Below are 16,338 nucleotides of genomic sequence, written 5' to 3'. Positions count from 1 at the left end.
AGGATTTTATGCAAGTGTCAGTATCTCTGATTTTGAATTCTTACTTTGGGTATGTATCAAATTAACATTATAGTACCTCCTTTTTGCAGTGTATTTTAAAATTACTCTTTAGAGAAAGTGCAAAAGTCACCTCGGAAAAAAATTGGAGTCTATGTGGAAATTCTTTCCAAAAAACTCTTTCACTTATAAAGCATGTTTTTACTGAGCACTTACCATGTATCATGTGGTTCTCTTAACACTGGAGATATCAAGATTAATGAGATATAGTACCTGGGCTATGGGAGTACAGCAGAAATCTTGGAGGGCTGTGGTGAGAGAGGAGCTTCTGAAGAAGATAATTGCCAAGTTAGATATAAAGAATTATTGGGAGTTAGCTTGGCCCAGATAGGGGTTTCTAAAGGGATGTGAAAAGATAGAGTGAATCCCAAGTGAAGTAGATAACATGATCAATTTATGGAGGTACAATATTGCTTAGTCAGAGAAAGATAACTACAAATATCTCAGTGTGGCTGAAGCAAGACTGGAGTGGTAGAAGATGAAGATTTAAAAAGAAAAAAGTGGATATGGACTGGATGGTGCTCATGATGGTAAAACGCTTGAATATCTTTTAAGAGATGAAAAGCCACTAAAGGATTGTATGTGGGAAATGGCAGGATCACATACATTTGTGTTGTGGATTGCTCACATTTGATGCTGCTTAGGTGGCAGATTTGAATGACAATTAAACTACAAAAATTCAGGCAATAGGCTATTGTTTGACTTGAAAGTTACAAAATCATGATAGCATGGTAAGAAAGGGAAGGTTTCAAAAAATATTTAGTCAATAAAAGTAGCAGAATTGGCCATCAATTAATTAGTGATGAATGCCAAATAATTGGGAGAGGGGCTGGGGATGTGGCTCAAGCGGTAGCACGCTCGCCTGGCATGCGTGCGGCCGGGGTTCAATCCGCAGCACCACATATAAACAAAGATGTTGTGTCCGCCGAAAACTAAAAAATAAATATTAAAAAAAAAATTCTCTCTCTCTCTCTCTCTCTCTCTCTCTCTCTCAAAAAAAAAATGGGAGAGGACTCAAGGACAGCGTCAGGAATATGCTTAAATCGGGCAATAACTTAGATGTATTAACTTTGAGATATCTGTAAAGGTTCAAATTGGTAATTAAATATTCAAGCCTGAAGCTTGTAGGTCATTAACATGGTGATAATGATTCAAACATAAGGTAATAAGATTGCCCAGAAAGAGTTGGATGTATTGGAGGAAAACCTTAATGATATTGACATTTAAAAAGTTGGCAGACTAAGAGGATACCAAGAAGAAAACAGAAAAAGAAGGACCATAGAGACACAAACTGTATTAGTCAGCTTTTCATTGTTGTGATAAAGTACTTGAGAAAATCAACTTCAGGGAGGAAGGTTTATTTTTAACTCGTGATTTGAGAGGTTTCAGTTCATCCTTGATTGGCACTGTTGCACCAGAATATCATGGTGGAAGCACATGGAGAAGGAAACTGCTCACCTCATGGCAGGAAGTAAAAGAGAGAGGAAGGGGCCAGGGTCCCAATATTCCCTTAACCATCAAGTATTATGCATGTCTCTGGTAGAGTGCTTTAAAATTATGTGGTAATCAATACTTCATCTGAATACATTATTATGCACTTCTCCAATCACCTATTTGACTTCATATTCTATGAACATAAGATGCCCAACAAATACTCAAAACAAGATAATTGAGAAGTATCACAGAGAAATGGAAATAATGGTAAATCAAAAGGGCCACACAATGGTATGGAACAGAAGCCAATTAGGGTTGCTGAGTGAAAGAAAGGTCAGTCAAGTGAAAAATAGCTAGTGCAGAGTATTCTTTCAAGATGTTTGAAGAGAAGAGAAAGATAGAAAGGTAATCTAATGTTTGGTAAAGAAGAATAAATCAAGGCTGAGAGAAAGGAACCAGCATGAAGGAGAGCATATTTGGTTGTTTTAATGAGTTTTTCAACTTAAAAATTTCAGATTGAACATCGAACTTTAGATTAGATTATACTAAATTTCATTAGATTTTACTTAAACAGTTTTAAGAAGACATTTTGTTTTAACTTGACGCCAATTACAACTTGTTCACACGGAATTCATACTACACTTAGATATTGTATTCTTAACTATGAGTCCATTTTTCTTCTTTCTTTAGAATCCTGCTATCAAAACTGAGGTGAGCTGCATGGATTTATTACAAAGAGAAGGATATAATTTGATAGTTACTGGTACCTTAAATGGTATAATCATCCTATGGAATTTTGTAGCATCTACTGTCAAAGAAGTGTAAGTTGCATTTTTGCCTTAAATAATATAAAAGGTTTACTAAATAATAATAGTCAAAATAACTGGAAATGCTTAACAAATCAAAACAAAACAAAACAAAACATAATGGATAAAAGTGGTGATGACTCTTAAGGGAGGCTTTCCTGGAGATTATGGTCATGAAAAGACTATGTTCCTTACGTTCCAATTCTAGAAGGATATATACACAGTAAACCTTAAGTATCTATATTCTAAGAACTTTGACCTATGCTCTCCTCACATGCCTATATGATCTTTTCACGTGTGATCTTGTCCAAACTTGTCACCTTGACAAATACTTAAAATACATAATAACTCCAAACACAAATATCCCCAGAATTTCAAACACACGTCTAATTGTCAACTGGTGATTTCCAAAGTCAAATGGTGAGAGGTATGTATTCCTCGGGCTTTTATTTCTCATTCAGCATCCCAACACATCCAATTTATTATGGAATGGTGCTAACAAAGGCCCATGAGTCAGGTGTAATTTTCCATTGCAAGCACTTAGGTTGAGATGCTCTATATCATGACCAAAATCTTCCCCTGCCATTCATATCTAAATTTTCTTGCCATTGGTTATAAAGAAACCAATATAATATTGTATTATCTGTACAGATGGATTGTAAATAATAATTCCCCAGTTGTGCATTTAGGACTCTTACAAGGACCATGGACACTCTATGTCAAGGGGGTTTGTAACATTTTATTTTATTAAAGGTACAAGATGGCCAAGAATTTTAATGATAAATTAAAATAAAATAAAGATTATTTAATTCCTTAGGGAAAGAAAGATGAATGAAGGATAGGAGAGAAGAAAGCTGGAACAGATGAGGCAGAAGAGAAAAATTCACAAGCAATCTCTGCCTCTCTATAGTACCTTACATAGTACTGGCCTACCTGGACTTAATGTTCTTTTTCTGACCAAATTTGAATCATTGCTTTTAGCCAACTTTTGAAAGGAAAACAATTCTCATTGGGACTCTGGATTTATTCTCTTTTGAAGCTTTAACTGAAATAGTCAATATTTGAGGTTCAGACCCTACACTCTGCACCTCAGTCCATGTTCTCCTGGACCGTCCCTACAATTTCTGCCATCCTCTGGTCCTTCTGGTTCTCTTCAACCTTGCCCTGGGGCTTTTCTTGCAGACTGTCATTTGATATCTATATCTCTGTGCATAGCACACTTCCTCATCTTTTTAATATTAATATATTTATTGCACTGCAAATGACTTATTGCCAAGAAGGGAAAGCAGATAAGACTTAAAAGACTAGTATTGATGCCACAGATGAAAGGGTGGGCAACTCTCCTGAGAACATTCTTAATTTAAAGGTAGAGATCCTCTTTGTTGAAGTTCCTGGTATTTTGTCAAGAGATACATGCAATTCCAACACCCAATTGGAAAGAAAAGCAACTCATTTTTGTGGTTTCTATACGGTGACCCTTTCTAATAGGCAGATAATTATAGAAAAACAATTGATAGAGAATCACTGGAGTATTTTTCAAAACATATAATTAAGGTAATTTGCTTTTAAATTGAAAATAGTTTCCATATTCATGGTGAAGGCCATTTCTTCTTCTACCTTAAACTTTGCCTAAGACCTCTCCTCCTTTAAATTAGGAATATTCTCAGGAGAAATAAGCCCTCTCTCTCTCTGCTCCCAAATCCATGTTTTGGGGAGGCCCAAATTCAATTTTTTTTTGTGCCAGGGATTTAGCCCAGGGGTGCTTAACCACTGAGCCATGTCCCTAACCCGCTTTATGTTTTATTTAGAGATAGTCTCACTGAGTTGCTTAGGGCCTTGCTAAATTGCTGAGGCTGGCTTTGAACTTGTGATCCTCCTGCCTCAGCCTCCCAAGCTGCTGGAATTACAGGCATGCACTACTGCATTGGGCTTCAATATTGTTTTTTGATAATTTTAATGTATTTCAGCTTAAGGATGATTTTAATGTGTTTAATGCATTCAGCTTATCTGTAAAGCAGAAATACCTAAGAAGTTCAAGCCCAACAAGTCATTAAGCCCAAATCCTTTATTTTTTGAACTTGGTTACTTCATCACTCTTAGTTTTCCCTTACTTTAACAAATACTTGTCACAATCGGTAAGAGAAAAGTTTTATTTGGGTTCACAGTTTCAGAGGTTTCAGTTTATAATCGTTTGACCATTTTGCTTGAAGCAAAACCATCTTCTGGCAAGGAAGCAAAAACGAAGGCCAGGAAGGAGTGGGATCCCATTGGCCCTTCAAGAGCATGCCCCACTGACCAGAAAATTCTCATTAGGCCTTACCTAGTCAAATTTCCACCAGCTCCCAATAGCATCAAGCCAAGGACCAAACCTTTAACATATGGCCTTTGAAGGACATCTCAGATCCTACTCCCTCACTGGCTCAAATTAGCAGAAGGCATTTCCGGAAAAGGGGATTTTGCTAAAGGGCCTATTTGTTATAAGGAATTAAAAGTGTTACTTTTAGAACCAAGCATGAAGTGCCAGTGTAGGCAGTTAGGGACAGTTGCTCTTACTCACTCAGGCCACTACCTAGGTGTATCATTCCTTGCAATCTGGAGAGACAAGGGACTTGAAAAACAGGAGCAAAATTGTAAGCTCCCAGAGGGTAGTAGCTACATTTAATTCTAATTTGTCACTCCACTTATTCAGAGAGTAGAATTCTATTATTTAAACAGTATGATACTTCCAGTAACTTCCACCACAGGATTATACAAACTGACACTCTGACCTATAATTAGGAGAACCTGTCCAATTAACTGAATTAAGACTTTTAAACTATTAAGGGATAATATGGTTATGCAGAACCTTATTAAAGAAAACATTCAAACCCTAAAATTTCTGGATTTTCTTTTTTTTCAATACCTTTATTTTATTTATTTATTTTTATGTGGTGCTGAGGATCGAACCCAGGGCCTTGCACGTGCTAGGAGAGCACTCTACCTCTGTACCACAACCCTAGCCCCTGGATTTTCTTTATATTCAAAGTCATCAACATTTTGGGAGTTGGTCATATTTGCATGGAAAATATGGTACAAATAATACAAGTTATTGTACTTGCTTCGGCAGCACATATACTAAAATTGGAACGATGCAGAGAAGATTAGCATGTCCACTGCTCAAGGATGACATGCAAATTCATGAAGCATTCCATATTAAAAAATAATAATACAAGTTATCTACTTTGTGAAATTTATCATGTAAATGCATGCTGATTTTCAGGTATCGACCTGAAGGTTGTTTCAATATGGACCCTGACTTGGATCCCAAGCGCTTTAGGATTAATGACATACTGTTCCTCTTTCGTACTCCTGAATGTGCAAGGTAATTCAGTATTTATGGATCAAGTAGTGTGATCTGGGACTTATGTCGATGACATTAAAAAAGAGTTCTCATCATTCCAATATTAAAGAAGGGACAACTGGAGGAAGACATAAGTTGAGTTGACTTCTCAGCTTCAATGATTGTTTTCCTGTCACTGCCTTTATGTAGTTAGAGTGGTCCTCAGGGACCTAATGTGCTGTGTGGTCCCCTCACCATATCAACTTCACAGCCTCCTTTACATCATTCAGCTACATTGTGAGCCAACATCTAACACTGACACCGCTGATGTGAAGCTAAAGTTAGAACTTTCCAGGCAGGGATAGAAGATCAAACTGCAGGTTTCACATTCAATTCAAAATCACGGGAGCAACCTCCATTCATTTCTGAAAGAACAAAGACTTGTTTTATAAGTATTTAAGGGAAAGTATATTGGCTTGAGAATTCTGGTTTGGGGGCAATAAACTATGTTAAACACATCTCCAGAGAAGAAATAAAAAGTCTCTGTGTTAGTTTGAGGTCACTCACTGGTGAGCCAGAATACAACACCTTCCCTACCTCTTGGCTTGAAATTTCATCAAAACAATTTGGACAATATTTCAAAGACTTCCACTGTGTTCATCTGCACCAGCACCAGCACCCTAAGCCACTTTTCAGTCCATGCTAGCAAACCACTGCAGAGACAGAATCAAGCCAGCCCTGGCCATTATAGTGCAAGAAGTTATCCAGGCTTGCCAGACCCTACCCAAAACCACCCCATCCCCAGCCATTTCAGTGCCAAAGCCTCTGGGAGTAAATCCAGCTTTCGTAAGTAGTAGGACAGATCAGACTTCGTTTTTCCAGACTCAGGCAGCAATTTACCTTAGCTGCTAAAGGCTCCCCAGAAGTCTCCACCACACTACTGAATGTCTATCACACAAAATTTCATAATTGAAGGGCCTGGTATCCACAGCTGATACAAGAAGCAATCAATGGAAAGTTAAGCAGAAGATACTCTTGGAGTATGATATAGTACCTCTTCATCCTGGGGTTTCCTTCCTTCCATTATAGGAAATCAAGCCAGGATTCCATATGCTCTTCATCCCAGTGTGAGTCTAGCAAGGGTCTACAGAGTAGCAAGGTAAGCCACGAGTAGAGAGTATCTTCTTGTTCTACTTGTGTTGGTTCAAAAATAGTGATGTTGAGCATCTGAGCCCTTCCTTCCTTTAAAGGAAAGTAAAGGTGGAAAAATTTGATGTGTACATGTCAAAACAATGTTTTTCATAATAATATCTACACCATTTTCAATTTTAATTCTTTTTCAAAGCTTTTCCATCTGCAAATAATCAATATATGACCATTAACAAAGTAAGTTATCTGATTACTTTTGCATTAATAAAATAATAAAGTAATTTTAAGAGTGTCTCATTTGCTAAAAAGTATTACAATTTACAGGAAGAAGAGATTACATGATATAATGATAACATAATGTAATGTAGTGGTTTTTAATTTCAATGTATGTATTTTTATATATTATATTTTATTTGTTTATTTTGGTTTTGGAGATTGAACCCAGGAGCATTTGACCACTGAGCCACATCCTCAGCCCTTTTTTTATTTTTCATTTTGAGACAGGGTCTCACTAAATGCTTAGGGCCTCTCTAAGTTGCTAAGGCTGGCGTCAAACTTGTAATCCTCCTGCCTCAGCCTCCAGAGTCACTGGGATGACAGGCAAGCACCACCACGCTTGGTTTACACATTGTATTTCCAAGTAGGATTTTGTACAAAGGAAAGTTTTCGAAGCATAAATTATTTTAAAATAGCTGGCATGGTGAAAGAATAAATGTATTCAAATAGATATAAAAGCCAGACAGACTTGTACAAGAATCCAAGTCCTCCAGTTAGTAACTGGATAGCTGTAGAGATGTCACATGCTCTGAGTTTCTGTTTGTTCATCATTAAAAAGAGAATAATAAAGATTAAACTATTTGGTTGTCAATAGAATTACAGATAATATATACCAAGAACTGGACATGGCATGTTTTGGGGTGTTTAATTATTCTCATTATTATGCTACTCCTGAACCCGCTAGGAAATGTTGGGTTATGGATTCCCTATTTATGAACATGAAAATCTCTGCAATACAGTTTTTCAAAGAACTAATTTTAAAATTAATGCTTAAGGAAATAAATCTGCTCATCTATTGTGTCCTATTTCCTTACAATGTCAAGAAATATTTTATCTTGCTCTTTTCCCCTCATTCAGGGAAGCAAGCAAAGCGTACACGATGGTGACTTGAAAGGTCAGTGTTTCTTCTCTTCTTCTTAATAAAACAGTACCTTCTTTTCTTTTATTTTTTTTTTAAGTTTTTGCTGTGCTTCAGATTAAACCTAGAGCCTTCCCCATGCTAAGCAAGTGCTCTACCACTGAGCCACATCCCCAGCCCTGGCTACTGCTTTGTAGCAGGGACTTTACCTGACAGAATACTCTTAATGAATATTGTGCTCAAATGTTGAGATGCTGTGGGATTTGGTAGTCCAACAGGTAGAATTTGTTATGATAATACCTTTTAAAATACGAATTCTAGGTTTTAAAAAATCTAAAACATTACTGAGCTTCTTAATCTCCAGCCCATTTTCCTCAAACCTCTACGTAAGCCATTCTGGATGTGTTAGGATTTACACTAGATGAATATCTTGGTTTTAGTTGGCACATACGGTAAATAGAGGCTTTTGCTATAGGATAAAAAATATAAACCTTTTAAAGTTTTTCAGTGATCCAGGATTCCATTTTTTTTATTTTTAAAAATGTTTTTATTATTGAATTATATATATATACATAATAGTTGGGCTTATTTTGACAAAATCATACATGAATGGAATTTAATTTGCTCCATTTGGTCCCCAGAACATTTCCTTTCCTCATTCCCTCCCCCATCTCTCCTCCTTCTACTCTACTGGTTTTTCTTTTATATATTTACTTATTTTTAAGTGATTATATATATATATATATTTAAGGTAATAAATCTTATTTCATTAAAATATATATATATATAATTTTATATATAAAATTATATACATATAATTCACTGTAATATATATGTAAATAGCATAATTCTGTTAAATGCATTCTTCATTTTCTCCCCTTTCCCATCCCTCCTCCCTCCCCCTTGATTTCTTTCTCCTACTCCACAGATCTTCCCTCTATCCTTATGAAATGTTACCTCCTTTCCCTTCCTTACTTTGCTCTAGCTTCCATGTATGAGGGGAAACATTCAACCCTTGATTTTCAAAGTCTGGCATATTTCCCTTAGTGTAAGGATTTTATTTTTTAACACTTTTTTATTCCCTGCCCTGGGTTGTTCTCTTGAGTTAAAAAAAAAAAAAAGAAAAAAAAGAAAGAAAGAAAGAAAGGAAAAATTCTGGGGAAAAGTGTGATATTTTGCTATTTTCCTGCCTCCTCTTTACATTTCATAAAATGTAGAATTCCAAGTATTGCAAATACCATTTATAGCTCATTAATATCTTCAATAGGTGAGAAAACAAATGTGGAGAGAGAGCAACTGTCAGTGGACAAAAACCAACCTGAATCTGCCAATTTAACACAAGCTCAGCCTCCTATCCTTGTTACTGCTCATGAGGATGGACACCTCCGCTTATGGACTATGGAGGTAATGGAGGTTAGCGTTTCCTGGAAATAGGAAAAATGGGAAAGATAAATAAAATAATTAAATAAATCTTAGTCTTCTTCCATATGGCATCCAACTCTAAAGTTTTTCATCCTTCTAGCCAACTGGATGTTTTTATAGCCTGCTATGATCATATTATTTGAACTTTACAATAAGCCAGTTTTGTAATTCAAGAGACCAAATCATCAAAACTATTAATATTTCACTCTTTCTTTTATTATTATAAAAAATAATTTTTATTCACCAAAAGATTTTAAACTATTGGAGTTGAGGGTGGGCATTTCAAATTAAGAGGGCAAATTAAGAGGCGTTAGGAAGACAACAGATTAACAAAGGATCTTTAGCAGTCTGGGGATCATGGTAGTGAATCCCTGAGAGAGACGAGGGAGTAAACCCACTGTGGTAATAAGGTTCTTTGCTTTAGGGAGACTCAGGAAGTAGCAAGAGTGTTATGTGACACATGGGGGATCCAACAACAGAACAGCATGGCTGCCTCCTAGATCAACTCCAAGTCTGTTCGTGGATTCTAGCTTATTAGTGAAAATACAAAATATATCAGAGATGACCCTAAAAAAAAAAGGTCATCTCAGATATATAAAAAGTCTAAGAGGTATGCTCAAGAATGAAAGAGTGAGAGAAACATGAGAAAGATATTATATTTAAGTCAAGTCTCAGGAAATAAAGAACTGGTTCAAACTTTTTGTTTTCAAGCTTAGATGTTTATTCCCAAAGCAAGTTAACATGTGTAAAAGTCCTTCCCAGAGCTGGTTTATACTAAGCACTGAAAAACAGTCTGTGTGAATCTGAATCTCTCACAATCCCTTATCTTGCATCAATATTGAAAAAATAGATATTTCTGAAAAGGCAAGTATTCATGTGAAAACCAGTGGAGATACACTTCAACCTAAAATTAACATTTAAGTGACTATGTAACTGAAAATACTATCTGAGGAACAGGATGAAGAATTATAGGAAACCCCAAATTTAGAGGCAGTCTATAATAATCAGAGTCTACATACATAATTAATAGCTGTCTATAACTTTAGAGTATTTAATTTCAAAGAACTAAGTCCTTGTGGAAAGTTTCAAACTATTTTTATTAAAAGAAGAAGAGAATCATGTTTAAGTACTAGAGATGAAGAGATATATTACATAGAGAGAAATTCAACTTGTTAAAATTTAGTTGTAGAATTTATAAAAACCTTACTTGCATTATCCTTTATTCAGGGGAAACTACTAAAAGACATGCTCCCTTTCACAAAACATGCAGCCATTTCTCTGACATCGCTGTATACTGATTCATGTTCCAGGGTTCTATTAGCTGGAAATGTGGGTAAGTCATCACTTTTATATCAGCCACAGATATCTTAGCAATCATTCACCAAAATGACTACAGGAAAAATGTGTAATGTTTAGTGAGATAAAAAAAAAAAGTCTAACAGGTATGCTCAAGCATGAGAAAGTTATGGATAGCATGTTGAAGAAATGAAAAATAAACAAATGTCAGGAGAACCAATTTTTTTCCTAATTCTTCAAGCAAGCCATTCTATTTCTTCCACCTATAAAAGGGGTATATGGGTACCAATCACTTTACCTTACTTTATTGGGAATAATGTAAAATTTTACCTTCTAAAATTGAAGATTTATGTTGTATTAATTTTCTTTGTGTTTGTGTGTGTGTTCTTTGTTGTTGTTGTTCTTTTTAGTTATACATGACAATGGGATGTATTTTGGCATATCATATGTACATGGAGTATTATAAACTTATTCTAATTAGGATCCTGTTCTTGTGGTTGTACATGATGCAGAGTTACCCTGGTCATATATTCAAATACATGGCTAGAAGAGTTATGTCAGATTAATTCTAGAGTCCTTCCTATTCCCTTCTCCACTCTCTTCCCTTCATTTCCCTTTGTCTGATCCAATGGACTTCTATTTTTCCCCCTCCAACCCTGTCTTGTAGTGTGTTAGCATCCATGTATCAGAGAGAACATTTGGCATTTGATTTTTGGGGATTGGCTTATTTCACTTAGCATGATAGTCTCGAGTTCCATCCATTTACCGGCAAATGCCATAATTTCATTCTTCTTTATGGCTGAGTATTATTTCATTGTGTATATATACCACATTTTCTTTATCCATTCATCTGCTGAAGGACACATCGGTTGGTTCCATAGCTTAGCTTAGCTATTGTGAATTGAGCTGCTATAAACATTGATGTGGTTGCATCACTGTAGTATGCTGATGTTAAGTCCTTTGAGTATAGACCAAGCAGTGAGGGATAACTGGGTCAAATGGTGGTTCCATTCCAACTTTTGTAAGGAATCTCCATACTGCTTTCCATAGTGGTTGCACCATTTTGCAGTCCTACCAGCAATGTATTCTGAGAGTAGCTTTCTCCTCACATCCTCACCAACATTTATTGTTACTTGTATTCTTTATAATTTCCATTCTGACTGGAGTGAGATGGAATTTCAGTGTAGTTTTAATTTGTATTTCTCTAATTGCTAGAGATGTTGGACAATTTTTTTTATATATTTTTTGACCATTTGTATTTCTTCTTCCATGAGGTGCCTGGTCAGTTCCTTTGCCCATTTGTTTTTGTTTGTTTGTTTTGGTGTATTTTATTTTCTTGGTGTATTTTTGTTATTTGGGGGGGGGTGTTGTTTTTTGGTTTTTTTTTTTTTTGTGGTTTTTTTTTTTTTTGGTATATTTTGAGTTCTTATCAGAGCTATAGTAACAAACCTGGCATGGGATTGGGAAAAAAAAAAAAGAAAGAAGACCAAGAGAACAGAATAGAAGACACACCCACGTAAATACAGTTGCCTCATCCTAGACAAAGGCACCATAAATATACATTGGAGAAAAGATAGCCTCTTTAACAAATGATGCTGGGAAAACTGGAAATCCATATGTAGAAGAATGAAATTGAACCCCTATCTCTCACCCTTCCCAATATACAACTCAAAGTGGATCAAGGACCTAGGTACTAAACCAGAAACCCTGCATTTACTAGAAGAAAAAGTAGGCTCAATTCTCTGTCTTGTCAGCTTAGGAACTGACTTCCTCAACAAGACTCCTAAAGTGCAAGAAGTACAATCAAGAATCAATAAATGGGATCGTAAACTAAAATGTTTCTTCACTGCATTAATCTTTATTGCAAAACGGAGTAGTGACATACATTAGAGAAGAATATGGCTATTGGTTCTCAATAAAGGGCTTTTTAATATAAGTTAATATTAATATAGTTGCTCTTAATTCTTCCATCTAATAATATTTTTTTATTCTTCCTTTTTATTTCTCCTCTTCTGTCTTTTGAATTAATCCTAAATTTCCTTTGTTATCATTTTTTTCTGTGCTTTGAAAGATTATGTGTGCATTAATGCAGATTCATATGTTAAACAGTCTTTAATTGTTTTAGTGTTTACCTTTAAGTTTTTAAAAATGGTTAATCAGTTTGTGAAAATTAGAATGAAACAGTGTCTTTTCAGTTAAAGCAGCAAATTAGAAACTGACAAACTCTGGCCCTACCATTATTCATTCCTACCAGCAATGAAAGGCAGTTCCTGCTATTCCACATCCTCACCAGCACATGCTATTTTCTGTGTTCTGAATTTGCGCCATTTTAGTGGATGTGTAGTAGTATCTCACTGTTGTTTTAATTTTCATTTCCCTAATGACGTATTCTATAGATCATTTTTTAATATGCTTTGTGAGGTTTCCGTTTGGATCGTTTGCCCATTTTTTAAATTGGTTTGTTCATTTCCTATTGTTGAGTTGTTTTTTGGTTTTTTTTTAATTTTTTTTTATTGGTTGTTCACAACATTACACAGCTCTTGACATATCATATTTCATACATAAGATTGAAGTGGGTTATGAACTCCCAATTTTACCCCAAATGCAGATTGCAGAATCACGTCGGTTACACATCCACAATTTTACATAATGCCCTATTAGTAATTGTTGTATTCTGCTACCTTTCCTATCCCCTACTATCCCCCCTCCCCTTCCCTCACATCTTCTCTCTCTACCCCATCTACTGTAATTCATTTCTCTCCTTGTTTATTTTCCCATTCCCCTCACAACCTCTTATATGTAATTTTATATAGAAATGAGGGTCTTCCTTCATTTCCATGCAATTTCCCTTTTCTCTCCCTTTCCCTCCCATCTCATGTCTCTGTTTAATGTTAATCTTTTCTTCCTGCTCTTCCTCCCTGCTCTGTTCATAGTTGCTCTCATTATATCAAAGAAGACATTTGGTATTTGTTTTTTAGGGATTGGCTAGCTTCACTAAGCATAATCTGCTCTGGTGCCATCCATTTCCCTGCAAATTCCATGATTTTGTCATTTTTAGTGCTGCGTAATATTCCATGGTGTATAAATGCCACATTTTTTTTATCCATTCATCTATTGAAGGGCATCTGGGTTGGTTCCACAGTCTAGCTATTGTGAATTGTGCTGCTATGAACATCGATGTGGCTGTATCCCTGTAGCATGCTCTTTTAAGGTCTTCAGGGAAGAGAAGGGCAAGAGAAGGGCAATAGCAGGGTCAAATGGTGGTTCCATTCCCAGCTTTCCCAGGAATCTCCATACTGCTTTCCAAATTGGCCTCACCAATTTGTTGAGTTTTAAGGGTTTTTTTTTAATTAAATAACCTTTTTCTCCCTGATAATTTCTATTTCTCTGAAGTCTGCTCAGTCTGAAATATCTATTCCTTCTTTCTTTTGGTTAGTGTTACTACAGTACATCTCTCGCCGTCTCTTTACTTTTAATCTGTGTCTATATTTAACGTGTGTTTTTGTAGACAACTTCTGTCATTTAATTGGTGTACCTAGACCATTTACATTTTAAGTTGGATTAATACCGCCAATATTTGTCATTGTTTCAAATCTGTTCTTTGTTTCTATCTTTGTGTCTGTCTTTCACTCATTTTCTGACTTTTGTGGTTTTAATTGAGCATTTTGTGTAATTTCCTTTTCTTTCCTTTCTGAGATTATCAGTTGTATTTCTTTTTCTTAAATAGTTATGGTATAGAATTTACAATGTGTATTTACAATTAATCCATGTTCACTTTCAAATAACATTATACCACTTTCATTTGGATTACAGAATAAATATCTCTGTAACTCATTGGACTCAATTCAGTAGTGGTATATTCATTCTATCATCATCTACCTTGATCTCTAGAAAAAAATCTCTAGAAAAAAAATTGAGTAGATAAGACAACTTTATTAAGGCATACTAATTCAGAAACCAAATAATAGCGTCATAGAAAAACTTAAGTAAAAAATTTTTACTTATCCGGTTTCTCAGATTCTCTTTATTTACCAATATAAATGCCTACATCAAAATAATTTGACTTTCTGCATAGTATTTATTTAGATAATGTGGTATATGATTAAGGATTCCAATATTTAATTTTTTTTTACAGAAGGACATGTTATCCTTTGTAGTATTAGTTCCTTCCTGGATCCACCTCATGATGAAAAGGTATGAAATTTAGTTTTCCACTCTCATAAATGAATTTGCACATATTTATTGAGCTTTTCTCTGGGTAAGACTCCAAAAAAGATAGAACTGCAAGACTCCCTACTTTTAAGGCACATATACTATTGCAATTTAAGCTACATGACAAAGAACTGCTGGTGAGAAGAGGGGATGAATGAGTGGGGGGTGGGAGGTCGAGTAAGCCAGCCACTGGTCACTTTACATCTTCCTCATGTTTTGACTTATTTGTGAGGATCTATGTAAAAAATCAGCATTTAAAAGGGTTCATAGATCATCTAATCATCCCCATAATGTTTCCTTGCAAGCCTAATACAGAACCATTATTTTCAAGAAAAATTTTCTATTCTCTAATGTAAATCTTCTTCTAATTCAAGAATATTTTAATTTATTTTAGATTTAAGTGATGTAAATGTCCCATTCTTATTTTATAAACACTTAAGTATGCACTTTTTGTGTGAATGTAAATATCTAATATAGTACATATATTATAGGTAAAGAACCAAAATTAACTGAATTGCACTAAGGAAGAACTGTTTTTAACAAAGTCTTCTTTATCTTTAAGTTAATACTTCAAATCCAAAAGCTAAATATTAGCTTAAATAAGCACTATTTTTTTAATCCTACGTAGTAATACATAGTTGTACTGAATGTGATTGGTTCCTTGCAGAGTGTCTTAGAACGGTTATTCTTTAAAATATTAATCCACTTGATCAATGAGATATTCCTTTTGCTTAAAAAATCCAGTGTAGTTTTTATGAAGTTTGAATATTCAGCTTTAGTATGATGTTCTCCACCTTGCAGAAGGTAAATCAGAATGATTTGCTGAGATCACACTGGCAGTTAATGATGAAGTCAGGGCCAGGAACAGGGTTCTTGTTCACTAGTTTAATGACCCTTCCACCCGTAACATTTAGTGCTACCAAATGACAATCAATAAGGTTCAAATATCTTATGAAATACCAAGTTTCATTTACAGTAACCACAGATTGCTTATAATCAAATCAGGCTATAAACTGAACAAAATCAAATTGTGTACTTGAATCATTTATAGCAAAAGACTTTCTACTTGTTTTCTCCTACAAGTAATAATTATCAATATTGTATGAGTTCAAAACATTATCACCAATTTAAAAGAAAATAATTTATTTTGATGATATTTTAAATTCTACCATGTTCAATCTCATTTTAGCCTTTTCTGTTCTTGGACAATGTGATTATCCAGTTTGTATATGGAAGCCTATTTGTAAATATACAGCAGAACCTGATTATAAAATGTCTCATCATTACATAGACAAACATATACCAATGTGTGAAATAAGCCAGATCCAGCTATAGGTTACAACTGTAATAAAAATCTATAAATCACAGGTTAATGTTGCTTATTCCTAATATTACTATTAAAAAGAAGTTCTGTGGAATACGGAAATTCTAAAAGATGGGATAGTCAGGTCTCTCCTACATACATATGGTTATATACACACGCTTCAGGAAAAGATAGTTCTGCTTTC

At 35.0% G+C, this 16,338-nt stretch overlaps 1 protein-coding gene and 1 non-coding gene across 2 annotated transcripts in view; both read left to right on the top strand.

The window, feature by feature from the left end:
- The window catches only part of Wdr64 (WD repeat domain 64), a 141,194-nt gene that overhangs the window by 100,450 nt on the left and 24,406 nt on the right, over positions 1–16,338 (top strand). The window contains exons 16-22 of the mRNA XM_078022992.1: positions 2,182–2,312; positions 5,557–5,658; positions 6,706–6,775; positions 7,900–7,936; positions 9,168–9,304; positions 10,550–10,655; positions 14,754–14,812. Of these exons, the coding sequence (XP_077879118.1) occupies positions 2,182–2,312; positions 5,557–5,658; positions 6,706–6,775; positions 7,900–7,936; positions 9,168–9,304; positions 10,550–10,655; positions 14,754–14,812 (642 nt within the window). The remainder of the gene's footprint in view (positions 1–2,181; positions 2,313–5,556; positions 5,659–6,705; positions 6,776–7,899; positions 7,937–9,167; positions 9,305–10,549; positions 10,656–14,753; positions 14,813–16,338) is intronic.
- On the top strand, positions 5,388–5,494 carry LOC120887769 (U6 spliceosomal RNA). The gene has a single exon (XR_005731095.1). It is a non-coding gene; the product is annotated as a U6 spliceosomal RNA (small nuclear RNA).

This window comes from Ictidomys tridecemlineatus, chromosome 10, assembly GCF_052094955.1.
Source record: "Ictidomys tridecemlineatus isolate mIctTri1 chromosome 10, mIctTri1.hap1, whole genome shotgun sequence".
Lineage (NCBI taxonomy): Eukaryota > Metazoa > Chordata > Mammalia > Rodentia > Sciuridae > Ictidomys > Ictidomys tridecemlineatus.
Note: the sequence above shows the minus strand (reverse complement) of the source record. Positions and strands in the feature narration are given on the sequence as shown.